This window comes from Artemia franciscana, chromosome 2 (assembly GCF_032884065.1).
Source record: "Artemia franciscana chromosome 2, ASM3288406v1, whole genome shotgun sequence".
Lineage (NCBI taxonomy): Eukaryota > Metazoa > Arthropoda > Branchiopoda > Anostraca > Artemiidae > Artemia > Artemia franciscana.
The window spans coordinates 54,853,796-54,868,653 of NC_088864.1; the positions used below are offsets into that span (position 1 = coordinate 54,853,796).

General features: G+C 36.5%; 1 protein-coding gene across 2 annotated transcripts in view; it reads left to right on the forward strand.

Moving 5' to 3' along the window:
• Positions 1-14,858, forward strand: part of LOC136043753 (suppressor of lurcher protein 1-like) — an 840,975-nt gene that overhangs the window by 793,919 nt on the left and 32,198 nt on the right. For both annotated transcript variants that reach the window (XM_065728675.1, XM_065728680.1), the window contains one exon: positions 739-853. In XM_065728675.1, the coding sequence (XP_065584747.1) occupies positions 739-853 (115 nt within the window). The remainder of the gene's footprint in view (positions 1-738; positions 854-14,858) is intronic.

The following is a 14,858-nucleotide window of genomic DNA, read 5'->3' on the forward strand; positions in this document are numbered from 1 at the left end:
TTACATTTTTCTCAAGATTGCTTGCTGAATATAGAAATTGGGAAATAGACTGTTCACGATAAAAAAAAAAAAAAAAAAAAAAAAAAAAAAAAAAAAAAAAATGACATTACTACTAATTGATTTGAAAAAAATTGTCTAACCGGGGTCAATATGATCAATATGACAAAATTACTATAAATAAATTCATAGCATTGCTAGTTTATTCGGTGGACACGTCATGATTACGTTTTGTTCATTTCTTCCATTATGTCTACATGGAAATCCAGTCACGTCAAATACATATGTAAAAGAAGGGGGTGGCTTCCCAGTGTGATCAGCCAACTGAAAGAAATATATTGATTCTTTAAAATTGAGACGTAAAATGCCATGATTTTACCGTTTTTACCCCAATTTTGGTGCAATTTAGCTTGATTTGTACAGATATCCTGCCTTAGTTGTACGCCAGCCTGACGTTGTTGACAACAACGTTGACAACAATCTGACGTTGTTGTCGTTGGCGTTTCTTGTTTGCCATTATATTAATATGAAGAAAAGGATCAATGGTTCTCAAAAGCGCAAAAAAGAGTTATGTTGGATTCTTGACATCTGAATTTTTCGCTTCTATGGCTCAAGCATGATATTAAAATCAAGGGGAGAATGTCTTTCATAAATTTTATCTTTCTTATTAACAGGTGTGGTTGTGACACAGCTCAGTTACTTGTTCTTGACTCGATGTCAACTAAATAATTTACTTTCTAGGCAAATGACAGATTTGACTCAACGGGCTTTTACGCCACCTACAGATTCATTCCAGTAGCGGTGCCTGTCTCCGTCACTAGGCGACAAGAAACACCTAATAGAGGCACGACAATTGGTGAGTTGAAATAAAATTTTAAGTGGTAGCTCGACATTTGTAGCTCGAAGCTTGAAACTCATAGCTATAGCTTGAATCTAGATTAATGATTCGCTTAACTGTCCTAACTTTTCAAGCAGTTCGGGGCAGCAAACTGTTAGCAAAAATTTAGATAGGTTAAATATGGCCAAAATACAAAAAATGATTCAAGCAAAATACAAAAAATGATTCAAAATACAAATAATATATATATATATATATATATATATATATATATATATATATATATATATATATATATATATATATATATATATATATATATATATATATATAGTCTCCGGAACGACTATGAGGCAGACTTGTATTTCTCATTGTCGCTTGTCTTCTGACTGCAGTTTCTCCTCGATGTCATGGTGTCACCATAGGCTCGATACAACCACTCTGGGATAAATATAAATTCTTCCTTAAATTTTTGACCAGTTAAATCGCTTGTGGCCAGAAATGTCAATGTGCCAGTTTGAAGAAAAACACGACTATGTAGCCGATTTCGAGGCTGGACTCTGGGACAGCTACGCGGCAGGCTTGTATACATTGATTCTTTGTCTTCTAACGACAAACAATTTGAGCCTCTTCTTGATGTCCTGGGCCCGGCCACTGCACAGCTACGTGGCCAGCTTGTATATATTGATTCTTATTGTCGCGTGTCTTCTAACAGCAGACAATGTGAGCCTCTTGTTGATATTTTGGCGTCAGGTTCAATACAACTACCCTAGGAATAATACAAATTTTTCCTTAAAGTTATGACCTATTTAGATCGTTTTTTTGTGGCCAGAACTGTCAATGTGCAAATTTCAAGTAAAAAAAAAATTAAACTGGGCCCCAGCATTTGGCACGTGGCTCATTTGTATACATTGATTCTTATTGTAAGTAGCAAACTCCAAATGAAACACCTTTGTTTGCTACTTTTTCCTGGGAAAATTAAGGGTTTCACAGGGAAGGCATATAGCGTTGGAGAGTCCCAATTACTTGCCACTTTCATTTTTGCCACGCTCTTATTCTCGCTTAAATTTGAGTTCTTTTCTGCAAAAAGGGTAAAACATTCTCAAAAGGGTAAATGATTTTAATGAAAATATCATTATCAAACAGTTCGTTGTAATGAACTGCAATAAAGGAGCGACTCGGCTCAATAGTAACCGAAACTCTAAAATTGGAATTTTAATATTATTAGATATATCGAAAGATTTGGTTTATTATGGAAATTCCAAATATTTAAGATAATTAAATTTAGTATTAACCATCAAAAGCTATAAGCTTGAAAAAATTCGCCTAATTTTCGAAAAATAGGGAAAATACTCTTTGAAGGTCTGGGAATCTTATTCAAAATTACATCATGAAATTCAACGTATCTGAGAACCTTATTGTGGAAGTTTCAAGCTTCCATATTCAAAAATATTCAATTTTACTTTTTTTTTCCAGAAGAAATACCAGGGATGCGTGTGGATTTTTTTTTTCTATGGGTGATAACAATGAACCAATCGTCCTAAAATATCGGGAAAGGACTCATTCGAACGGAAGTAAGAAGTTCTAGTGCCCTTTTTAAGTAGCCAAAAAGATTGGGAGACAACTAGTCCCCCCTTTTTATCCTCAAAGTCAACCCATGAAAATTTTCAAAATTTTAAGATAGCTATTTTGTTTAGCATAGTTGAAAATTATATGAACTATGACTTTGAGGATAACAGCAACCCCACAGTCCCTGGGGAAAGGTCTGTAAGTTTGAAGTTTGCCCATTGTTTATCTATAGAATTTGTTATTGGGAAGTATGCAGACACTTTTCGGGGGATTTCCGCTAAAGGCATTTTCCAGAGGGAGAATTTCCCATGGGGAGGGAAGTTTCTGGGGGGTGAGCTTTCCAGGGATAAATTTGCGCTGGGAGGATTTGCAAGAATTTCTATACAAAATTATTTTTATTTGTCTTACTTTCTTTTACTCAATTTTACACGGGGAGATGTTAAGGAGAATCGTCCGGGGGAAATTTTTACCGGATTGAAATTGTGTAGAGTATCTTTCCGCAGGGGGAGGGGATTTACCACGCAAGAAATTCTTCATGAGTCGTCATTGTCAAGTTTTCTACTAAGGGTGGGATGGGGAGCTTCTTGGGGGAAAACTTTTACACAGAGGAAGGTATTTCCTGCATGATTTTAAAAACAATCACAAATTAAAGTCTCTTTCAAACGAAAGTGCGGTAAGAAAAATTTTCCACCTGGAATCGTCTGCAAATAATTTCTTAGACCACACTGATTTCCCATTCATGAAAGATTAAGCAAAAAAACGGATTTTGATTTCAACATAGCAGTGAACAAAAAATAAAAACAAAAAATACTTTAATTAAAAAACCATTTTAGATTTATTTTAAAAATAGTTAAAAAAAGAATGTTTTTTATAAGGGATATTCTATTAGGTAATGGATATCCTGAAAATGTTAAAACAAACGAAAAAAGTAAAAAAAAAAAGCTAATGGAGCCTGTAATATTAGAAGAAGATGGGTCAATTCATCAAAAAAATTACACAACTTTGCCTTTAACAATGATGTCACAGAAATTAAGAAGAGAACTAAAAAAATATAATATAAAAACAACATTTAAATCAGGACAAACCATAAGCTCTTTTAAATAATGGAAAAGACAAGGTTCCAAGAAACATACAAATGGGAGCATACAAAATTTTTTGGTCTTGCGGTAAATTTTATGTAGGAAGAAAACAGCAGAATTTAGAAAATAGGCTATAGCGACGCAAAAATGCCATTGCTCGCTTAAACATAACCAAAAAGATTGCAATCAGTTTGAACCAGCTTTTGCAGAACACATATTTGACTTTCCTCATTACAATATTTTTTTTTGATCAAACCAAAATTGTAGATACGTCTGTAGGCCTTTTGTAAAGATTCAGAGACATTATAGAAATAAAAAAGATTATCCATGTAGATATTAGTATTAATAGAGATGAAAGGGTTTTTATGATAAAATCAATTTATAATATTTTAATGAAGGAGCAGGTAAAATCGTACACCAGTACTGATTTACATAGTCGTCCTAGAACAAGTGATAACCTTGCGAAGAAAAGTCAGAATGAGGTCAAAGCTGGAAAAAGTCAACGGACTGCAGCGAAACTAGCAAACAATAATACATTTAATTTATAATTCATGATTTTTTTTTTATTAGCCTGTGAGATTTAGCTAGGGGTAATGGACCTTGGGTTTGGTGACCTTTTTCCTATTTTTAAAGCAAATATCGTCTTCATTTTTAATAGATTCCCATTTATACACTGAAAGTTGAGAGGAAAGTAACCCATAGTTTCACTATAGACATTCCACTACTACTACTAACAACTCACCGCAGCAACAAGGGACCTGAAGCCAACACAACTACGCACGCTCCTCCTCCATCCCAATCCATTCAAAACCTCCCTCTGTGAACCCTCCCAGTAAGTTCCCATTTCCTTTAAATCTTTCTTTATGACATCCTCCCAACCCAGATGAGGACTACCTGCTTTCCGTTTAGCCCTAGATGGTTGGCCGAAATGGACTATCTTCGGCAATCTGTCATCCTTCTTTAGCAGAACATGCCCTAGCCATCTCAACCTTTCTTTCATTATAGCCCTAGAAAGTGGGATTGAATCATATTTTCCGTAGAGCCCACTGTTTGAAATACGGTCAGTCAGTAGGGTACCCAGAACAGTCCGTAGATAATTTCTCTGGAAAAAATCTAGTAAATATTCATCCGCTTTTCGGAGCACCCATGCTTCAGAGCCATATTTAACCACTGTCATCACTGTACTTTCCAGTATTCTAACCTTGGTTTGAAGACTTAACTTTCTTTTCTTCCAAACTTTTTCCAACTGTAAAAAAACACCCAGAACCTTGGCAATTCTACTTTTGCCATCTTCACTGCTCCCACAGCCTTTATTAATAATACTGCCTCGGTAAGTGAAGCTGCTCAACTGATCAATCTTTTGCTTACCCAACGCCACCTATTCATCTTCACTTATTCCTAGCCGGAGTAATATCTGTTCGTTTTAAGTTTTGACGTCGCTCCTTACTTTTAGCTAAGAAAATTAGTTTTTTTTTTTATTTAACAGTGAACCAAAGACTGGCAGGATCAATAAAAGATACTAGTGCATATAAGAGTGCTGTTATTGATGTTAAAAGTAAAGATAACCATCTAACAGTGTTTAAGGTTATTTTAAAGCTGAAATTTCGGAAGGAAACTACCTCATGGAAAGTTATGATGTTGGTAGACTCCAGCATGAGAATTTGAGAGAAACTTTCCAGGAACAGTTGAATACCAAACTTGAGAGTTTAAAATTTTACAATGCGAAAGATGGTTGGAATAATATAAGAAAAATAATTTGTTAAGTTTCCGATGGTTTCTTTGGGAAGACTGCAGCTAGGAATATCAAACATTCGCGGTAACGAACTGTAGTAAGGAGCGACCCGGCTCAATAGTAACCAAAACTCTAAAAAATGGAATTTTGATGCCAATAGTTACATCAAAAGAATCGCATTTTAATGCTGATTTTAAATATATATGTTTTATCAAGATTAGTCTTACCCGTCAAAAGTTACGAGCCTTAGAAAATTTGCCTCATTTTAGAAAATAGGGGGTAATACCCCCTAAAAGTCATACAATATTAACGAAAATCACACCATCAGATCCAGCGTATCAGAGAACCTCATTGTAGAAGTTTCAAGCCCCTATCTACAACAATGTGGAATTTCGCATTATTTGCCAGAAGACAAATCACGGATGCGTGTGTTTTTTTTTGTTTTTTTTTCCCAGGGCTGATCGTATCGACTCAGTGGTCCTAGAATGTCGCAAAAGGGCTCATTCTAACGAAAATGAAAAGTTCTAGTGCCCTTTTTTAAGTGATCAAAAAAATAGGAGGGCACCTAGGGCCCCTCCCACGCTCATTTTTCCCCCAAAGTCACCGGATCAAAATTCTGAGATAGCCATTTTATTCACCATAGTCTAAAAACCTAATAACTATGTCTTTAGGGATGACTTACTCCCCCGCAGTCCACGTGGGAGGGGTTGCAAATTACAAACTTTGACCTGTGTTTACATATAGTAATGGTTACTGGGAAGTGTACAGACGGTTCAGGGGGATTTTTTTGGTTTGGGGGAGAGTTGAGGGGGAGCATCTTTCCATGGAGGAACCTCTCATGGGGGAAGAGACTTTCAATGGAGGGGGCTTAGGATTTTCTAGCATTATTTAAAAAAACAATGCAACAATAAATATGAAAAGTTTTTTCTACTGGAAGTAAGGAGCAGCATTAAAACTTAAAACGAATAGAAATTATTACGCATATGAGGGGTTAACCTCCTCGTAATACCTCGCTCTTTACGCTAAAGTATTTTTAGTAATTTCAACTATTTATTCTACGGCCTTTGTGATTCAGGGGTCATTCTTAAGGAATTGGGACAAAATTTAAGCTTTAGTGTAAAGAGCGAGGTATCGACGAGGGGTGAGCCCCCTCATATACGCAATAAAAACATACGAATATAGAATTTCGCTACGTAAGGTAATTCGTAAGTTACGTATATTTTTTACTTATGAAAACGTTCGTAAAAAATAAAAAGTTATAGTTGCCTTTTTAAGTAATCAAAAATTGGAGGGCAACTAGGCCTCCTCTCTCGCTCTTTTTTTCTCACAATCTTCCGATTAAAACTATGAAAAAGCCATTTAGCCCAAAATATTAATATGCAAATTTCGTTTTAATTATTTATGCGCGGAGAGCCAAGATAAAAAAATGCATTAATTCAAAAACGTCCAGAAATTAAACAAAAAAAAAAAAACAGTTTTTTTCAATGAAAGTAAGGAGCAATATTAAAACTTAAAACGAACAGAAATTACTCCGTATATGAAAGGGGCTTTTCCTCCTCAACGCCCCACTCTTTACGCTAAAGTTTTTTACTGTTTTAAAAGGTAGAGTTAAGAGAAAGAGTCAAACTTTAGCGTAAACAGCGGGACGTTGAGGAGGAAAAGCCCCTTTCATATACGGAGTAATTTCTGTTCGTTTTAAGTTTCAATGTCGCTCCTTACTTTCATTTAAAAAAAAGCTTGTTTTTTTTTTGTTTAAACAAGTGATTAGTCAAAAAGCTTTATGTTTAATAGAGAAGAGAAGGGGTTTGTAAAAGAATTATCTGAGTGACAGATTATATAAAAACAAAAGGAATGTAAAGAAAGTGGAGAAAGCATTAAAATATGAACCAAGGAGGTTGAAGTGAAGGGCATGGATAAAATTCCTCAGGATATGGAAGATGCAGCTTGACGCAATAATAGTAAAATATTGCAATGGTATGTTAATAAAATGAGAGGGAGTAGCCAGTCTGGACTTGTCCCAGTTAAAGTTAGGAACGTGGCCACAGTTATTGATAAGGAAAGAGTAAAAGAGACATGGGAGGAATATTTTCAAAATGTGCTAAACCAAGATACAGCTGGAAGAAAAATGTAAAGGAAACTGAAAAAGTTTGTGAAACCTTGGACGCGAAGGAAGATTTGTTTTGTGAAGAAGAATTAGCGACAGTACTAAAAGGATTAAAAAGTAATAAAACTCCAGGTGCTGATAGTGTAGTTAAATAATTTTTCTAAATATGGTGGCTCTGAGGTTAGAAATAAGTTACTGAAGATTGTAAATATGATTTTTGAAAAAGGGGAAGTACCTAACGATTTTAGGAAAACCTTAATTAAATCGCTGTATAAGAATGGTGATAAGATTGAGTGTCGTAATTATCGAGGCATTAGTCTGGTCTCTGTAGGTAGCAAATTAATTAGTAATTTGATACTTTTTAGACTGAGAGACACTGTAGACGAAGTTTAAAAAGAAGAACAGTGCAGTTTTAAAAAGAATAGAGGATGTGTCGACCAAATTTTAACTCTTAGATTAATAATTAAGAAGTGCCTTAGTTATCAAACACTTTTGGTCCTCAATCTGATAGATTATGAGCAAGCGTTTGATTCTGTTGAGAGAAGAGCTTTAGAAAAGGTCTTATCCTTGTACGGCATACCAGACAAATACATCAAAGTGATTAGTGCTATAGACAAGAATAACGCTGCTGCGGTTAAGGTAGGAAATAAGGATAGCAGCTGTTTTTGTATTTAATCAGGAGTTAAGGAGGCTTGTGTTCTATCCCCCTTTATATGGATCATTTTTATGACCTTTGTCTTAAGGAGCATTGGAAAGGCAATGGGAGAACACAGAATCTAATTGGGAGCAAAAACCCTCCTGGACTTATATTTTGCTGATGGTATAAGTATCCTAGATGAAAGTGTGAGCAAAATAAATGAACTTGTAGAGATTTTGCGAATTCAGGGTGCTAGAATAGGTTTGAAAGCTTTTAATTGTTTTAAAAAGTAGAATTGTGGCAAAGAGTCAAACTTTAGCGTAAAGAGCGAGGGATTGCGGAGGGGACAACCCATTTCATATACGGAGTAATATCTGTTCGTTTTAAGTTTTAATGTCGCTCCTTACTTTCAGCTAAAAAAATTAGTTTTTTTTTATTTAATTTCTGAACGTTTTTGAATTAATGCATGTTTGGTTTTGGCTCTCCGCACATAGATTATTAAAATGAAATCTGTATATTAATTTCTTTTTTTGGCTAAATGGCTTTCTCTTAGTTTTGATCAGACGATTTTGAGAAATAAGGGGTGGAGAAGGAGGCCTAGTTGCCCTCTAATTTTTTGGTTACTTAAAAAGGCAACTAGAATTTTTTATTTTTAACGAACGTTTTTATTAGTAAAAAATATACGTAACTTAAGAATTAACTTACGTAACAAACTTTCATAATCTTATATTTTTATTATGTATACGAGGGGGTTTTTACCCTCGTTAATACCTCGCTCTTTACACTAAATCGCAAGTTTTGTCCCAATTCTTTAAGAATGACCCCTGAATCAGAAAGGCCGTAGAATAAATAGTTGAAATTACTAAAAATACTTTAGCATAAAGAGCGAGGTATTTATCTCCTCCTAAATACCTCGCTCTTTATGCTAAAGTATTTTTAGAACCCCTCATATGCGTAATAATCTCTGTTCGTTTTAAGTTTCAATGCTACTCCTTCCTTTCATTTGAAAAACCGTTTTCATGTTTATTTTTCATTGTTTCTTTTAGTAATGCTAGAAACTCCTGCGCCTTTTTCATTGAATTTTTCTTCCCCCATGACAGATTCCTCCAAGGAAAGACCCTCCAACATAGCCCCCTCACCTCAGCCCCACCCCCAAACAAAATAAAATCCCCTGAAAACGTCTGTACACTTCCCAATAACCATTACTATATGTAAACACTGGTCAAAGTTTGTAACTTGCAGCCCCTCTCCCAGGGATTTTGGGGGAGTAAGTCATCCCCAAAGACATAATTATTATGGTTTTTGACTATACTGAACAAAATGGCTATCTCAAAATTTTGATCCGTTGACTTTGGGAAAAATATGAGCGTGGGAGGGGGACTAGAAGCCCTCCAATTTTTTTGGTCACTTAAAAAGGGCACTAGAACTTTTCATTTCCGTTAGAATGAGTCCTCTTGCGACATTCTAGGACCACTTGGTCGATACAATGACCCCTGGGAAAAAGAAAAAAAAAGAAAAAAAAAAAACAAATAAACACGCACCCGTGATTTGTCTTCTGGCAAAAAATACAAAATTCCACATTTTTGTAGATAGGAGCTTGAAACTTCTACAGTAGGGTTATCTGATACGCTGAATCGGATGGTGTCATTTTTGTTAAGATCCTACGACTTTTAGGGGGTGTTTCCCCCAATTTTCCTAAATAAGGCAAATTTTCTCAGGCTCGTAACTTTTGATGGGTAAGACTAAACTTGATGAAACTTATATATTTAAAATCAGCATTAAAATGAGATTCTTTTGATGTAGCTATTGATATCAAAATTCAATTTTTTAGAGTTTTGGTTACTATTGAGCCGGGTCACTCCTTACTACAGTTCGTTACCACGAACTGTTTGATATTACCATCGCGTGAATACCATGTCAATTTATGAGCCATTTTACGACCAAACGCCGTGTTAGTTATAATTAGACTGTTATACCTACAAAACTGTAAAAGTCTGTAGCCATTACTGTTTTCAATCCTCGTCAAATTACCTAGGCTAGGATACAATCTATTCCTATTTCTACCGACCTGGGCGTTAAAATCTCCCAGCAAAAGCACTATATTTCTACCCTGTCTATTTGCTCCTGTGATAGTAAGTAAAATTCATCTGAGTCACTAGTATCTTCGTCAGTCGGTTCAACAGGGGCATTTACTACTTTAACTGACACCCTGAACTTTTTAGTCGTGAAATAAGCAATTAGTATTCTATTATTAATACCTTCCCTGCCTAAACAAGACTTAGCTACTTCCTCATTCATCATGAACCCTACTTTCTTCTATGTACCCTATTCTTCCTGCCTGAGTAAACAAATTCTGTATCACCTAATTTCATGCCTCCTACATCTGAGATATGAATTTCTGAAACTCCCAATGAGTCCAGTTCGAATCGTCTGAATTCGTCAGGCAAAATGTCGATAAAATAGTCATTTTTAACGTCACAACATTCCAAGTTCCAATTTTTACGTTCTTTAAATCATTAAAATTATTTTAGCCTCAGGAAAAGCATTGATCCTGGATACCAGTGCAGGACGGGGATCAGTATATCTTCTCAAGTCTACACCGAAGCGCTTAATCCGGCTTAGAACCAGACAGCAAAAAGTCCCTGGGACCTCCAGTATGAATGGAGGCTTTGTGTAATCCTGGGCCCATATTGGTCACAACATGGTTTTAAATACTTGGCAATGTGCTTCTATCAACAAGAGTCGAAATCCTTCACAGACAGTCCCAAGCCTATTACCTCTGACGCATTATATATTCATGCCTACCAATACTATGCTACAACGGGGAGACAACCCATAGTAGATACATTAGCTAGGAAGAGGTTTTTCAGCCTGAAAACGCTCGTAAAAACAGACCAAGCCCAGAAGAATTATCCGTTAATCAGAATCCCGTGTGAATGCTGTATCGTTTACTAGGATATAATTTCCTTGAGGGGCACCACTCCTCAAGCGGTAACAGATTTGACCGCAAGGTCCCAAGTCTTACAGGTAACCCGAAAGGCTGAAGGCAGCCTCTCGCATAGGCTGTTGTTCCATAGATCTGGGTCTCACGCCCTGCCGCAGTTTTCCTCCTATAGAAGATCCTCCCTCTATGGTGTTCTGAACCGCCATGCAATTTAACCCATTACTGGAAGAAGGTTTGTACCTCATGGGACGTGTACACACGACGATGGGGTCTGTTGAGTGTACGTTTGACGGACCTTCTTTCTCCTCCCCCTGTTTTGATGGCCCTAGGCGAGGGTGCCCCAATTTCTATTACGGACTCCCTGATACAAGGCCCACCCCCCTTATTCCGTGCCTACTATGGAGGTACCCTACATATCTGTAGGGCGTTCCCCTGTCGCCACCTTGCGACACCCTGAGCGGCCTGAGGGAGGCCCTTAAAGAGCAGTAGACTCATAAACCTTTTTTATAAAATTTTTGGGGTAAATATCATAAATTATGCTTGGAAAAAGCTTATTTGATGAATTCCTGTACATTATGTGGTGATGAATTTACATGTGAACGAATGTTTTTTTAATGACTAAAGTGATTTGACAAAAAAAAAAAAAAAAAAAAAAAAAAAAAAAAAAAAAAAAAAAAAAAAAAAAAAAAAAAAAAAAAAAAAAAACACCCAATTAATGGGAACCTGACGAAAAAACAATTATCAAACATTTCGTGGTAACGAACTGTAGTAAGGAGTGACCCGACTCAATAGTAACCAAATCTAAAAAAATGGAATGTTTATACTAATAGCTACATCAACAGAATCGCATTTTAATGCTGATTTTAAATATATTAAATAAAAAAACTAATTTTTTTAGCTGAAAGTAAGGAGCGACATTAAAACTTTTAACTGTTTTAAAAAGTAGAATTGTGGCAAACAGTCAAACTTTAGCGTAAAGAGCGAGGGATTGCGGAGTGGACAGCTCATTTCATATACGGAGTAATTTCTGTTCGTTTTAAGTTTTAATGTCGCTCCTTACTTTGAGCTAAAAAAATTAGTTTTTTTTTATTTAATTTCTGAACGTTTTTGAATTAATGCATATTTGGTTTTGGCTCTCCGCACATAAATTATTAAATTGAAGTTTGTATATTTATTCTTTTTTTGGCTAAATGCCTTTCTCTTAGTTTTGATCAGACGATTTTGAGAAATAAGGGGTGGAGAAGGAGGCCTAGTTGGCCTCCAATTTTTTGGTTACTTAAAAAGGCAACTAGAACTTTTAATTTTTAACGAACGTTTTTATTAGTAAAAAATATACGTAGCTTAAGAATTAACTTACGTAACAAACTTTCATAACCTTATATTTTTATTATGTATACGAGGGGGTTTGTACCATCGTTAATACATGGCTCTTTTCACTAAATCGTAAGTTTTGTCCCAATTCTTTAAGAATGACCCCTGAATCAGAAAGGCCGTAGAATAAATAGTTGAAATTACTAAAAATACTTTAGCACAAAGAGCAAGGTATTTATCTCCTCCTAAATACCTCGCTCTTTATGCTGAAGTATTTTTAGAACCCCTCATATGCGTAATAATCTCTGTTTTCCGGGAATAAGTCAGCCCCAAAGACATAGTTATTATGTTTTTCGACTATGCTGAACAAAATGGCTATCTCAAAATTTTGATCCATTTACTTTAGGAAAAATGAGCGTGGGAGGGGGCCTAGGTGCCCTCCAATTTTTTGATCACTTAAAAAAGGCACTAGAAATTTTAATTTCCGTTATAATTAACCCTCTCGCGTCATTCTAGGACCACTTGGTCAATACGATCACCCCTGGGGAAAAACAAGAGCTAAGAGCTCACATGGCACTTGTGACGAGGCGAGAAGAGCTAAGAGCCAAGAGATCGTATGGTATAAGCTCTAACAGAATTCTATGAATCAATAGATTGATTTAAAAAGGAAAATAAGAGGCTTAATGCCGGTCAGGATTTAAAATAAGAGCTCTGAGTTACGATGTCCTTCTAAATATCAAAATTCATTAAGATCCGATCACCCACTCGTAAGTTATAAATACCTAATTTTTTCTAATTTTTCCACTCCCTTTAGCCCCCCAGATGGTCGAATCTGGGAAAACGACTTTATCAAGTCAAATTGTGCAGCTCCCTGACACGCCTACCAATTTTCATCGTCCTAGCACGTCCAGAAGAACCAAACTCGCCAAATCACTGAACCCCTCCCCCCAACTCCTCCAAAGAGAGCGAATCCAGTACGATTTTGTCAATCACGTATGAAGGATATTTGTTTATTCTATCCACCAGGCTTCATCCCGAATCCTCCACTCCAAGTGTTTTTCCAAGATTTCCCCCTCCAACTCCCCCCAATGTCAAAAGATCTGGTCGGGATTTGAAATGAGAGCTCTGAGACATGAATTCCTTCAAAAAATCAAATGTCATTAAGATCCGATCATTTATTCGTAAGATAAAAATACCCCAATTTTCACGTTTTCCAAAAATTCCGGTTTCCCCCTCCAACTCCCCCCAATGTCACAGGATCTGTTCGGAATTTAAAATTAGAACTTTAAAGCACAAGATCCTTCTAAATATCAAATTTCATTAAGATCTGGTCACCCTTTCGTAAAATACAAATACCTCAATTTTCAAAGTTACCCCCCCCCCCCCCAATTCCACCAAAGAGAGCAGATCCGGTCCGGTTATGTCAGTCACGTATCTTAGACAGGTTTCTATTCTTCCCATCCAGTTTCATCCTGATCTCACCGCTTTAAGTATTTTCTAAGATTTCCGGTCCCCCAAACTGCCCCCCCCCTAATTACGCTTGATCCGGTTAAGATTTAAAATAAGAGATCTGAGTTACGAGGTCCTTCTAAATATGAGGTTTCATGAAGATCCGATCACTCCTTCGTAAGTTAAAAATACGTCATTTTTTCTTATTGTTCAGAATTAACCCCCCCCCCCCCAATAGAGCGGATCCGTTCCAATTATGTAAATCACATATGTAAGACTTCTGATTATTTTCCCCACCAAGTTTCATCCCTATCCCTCCAATCTAAGCGTTTTCCATGATTTTAGGTTTCCCCACCCCAAACTTCCCCCAATGTCACCAGATCCGGTCATGATTTAAAATGGTTGCTTTGAGACACGATATCCTTCTAAATATCAAATTTCATTGAGATCCGATCACCCGTTCGTAAGTTAAAAATACCTCATTTTTCCGTTTATGTCAATCATGTATCCAGGACTTGTGCTTATTTTTCCCACCAAGTTTCATCCCGATCCCTCCACTCTCAGGGTTTTCCAAGTTTTAGGTTTCCCCCTCCCAACTCCCCCCCAATGTCACCAGATCCGGTCGGGTTTAAAATAAGAGCTCTGAGCCACGATATCCTTCTAAATATCAAATTTCATTGAGATCCGATCACTCGTTTGTAAGTTAAAAATACCTCATTTTTTCTAATTTTTCAGAAATAACCCCCCCCCCCAACTACACCAAAGAGAGCGGATCCGTTCCATTTATGTCAGTCATGTATCTAGGACTTGTGTTTATTTTTCCCACCAAGTTTCATCCCGATCCCTCCACTCTAAGTGTTTTCCAAGTTTTAGGTTTCCCCCTCCCAACTCCCCCCCCCCCTCAATGTCACCAGATCCGGTCACGCTTTAAAACAAGAGCTCTAAGACACGATATCCTTCTAAACATCAAATTTCATTGAGATCCGATCACCCGTTCGTAAGTTAAAAATACCTCATTTTTCCTAATTTTTCAGAATTACTCCCCCCCCCCCAACTACCCCAAAGAGAGCGGATCCGTTCCGATTATGTCAATCATGTATCTGGGACTTGTTCTTATTTTTCCCATCAAGTTTCATCCCGATCCCTCCATTCTAAGTGTTTTCCAAGATTTTAGGTTTCCCCCCTCCAATAAGCCCCA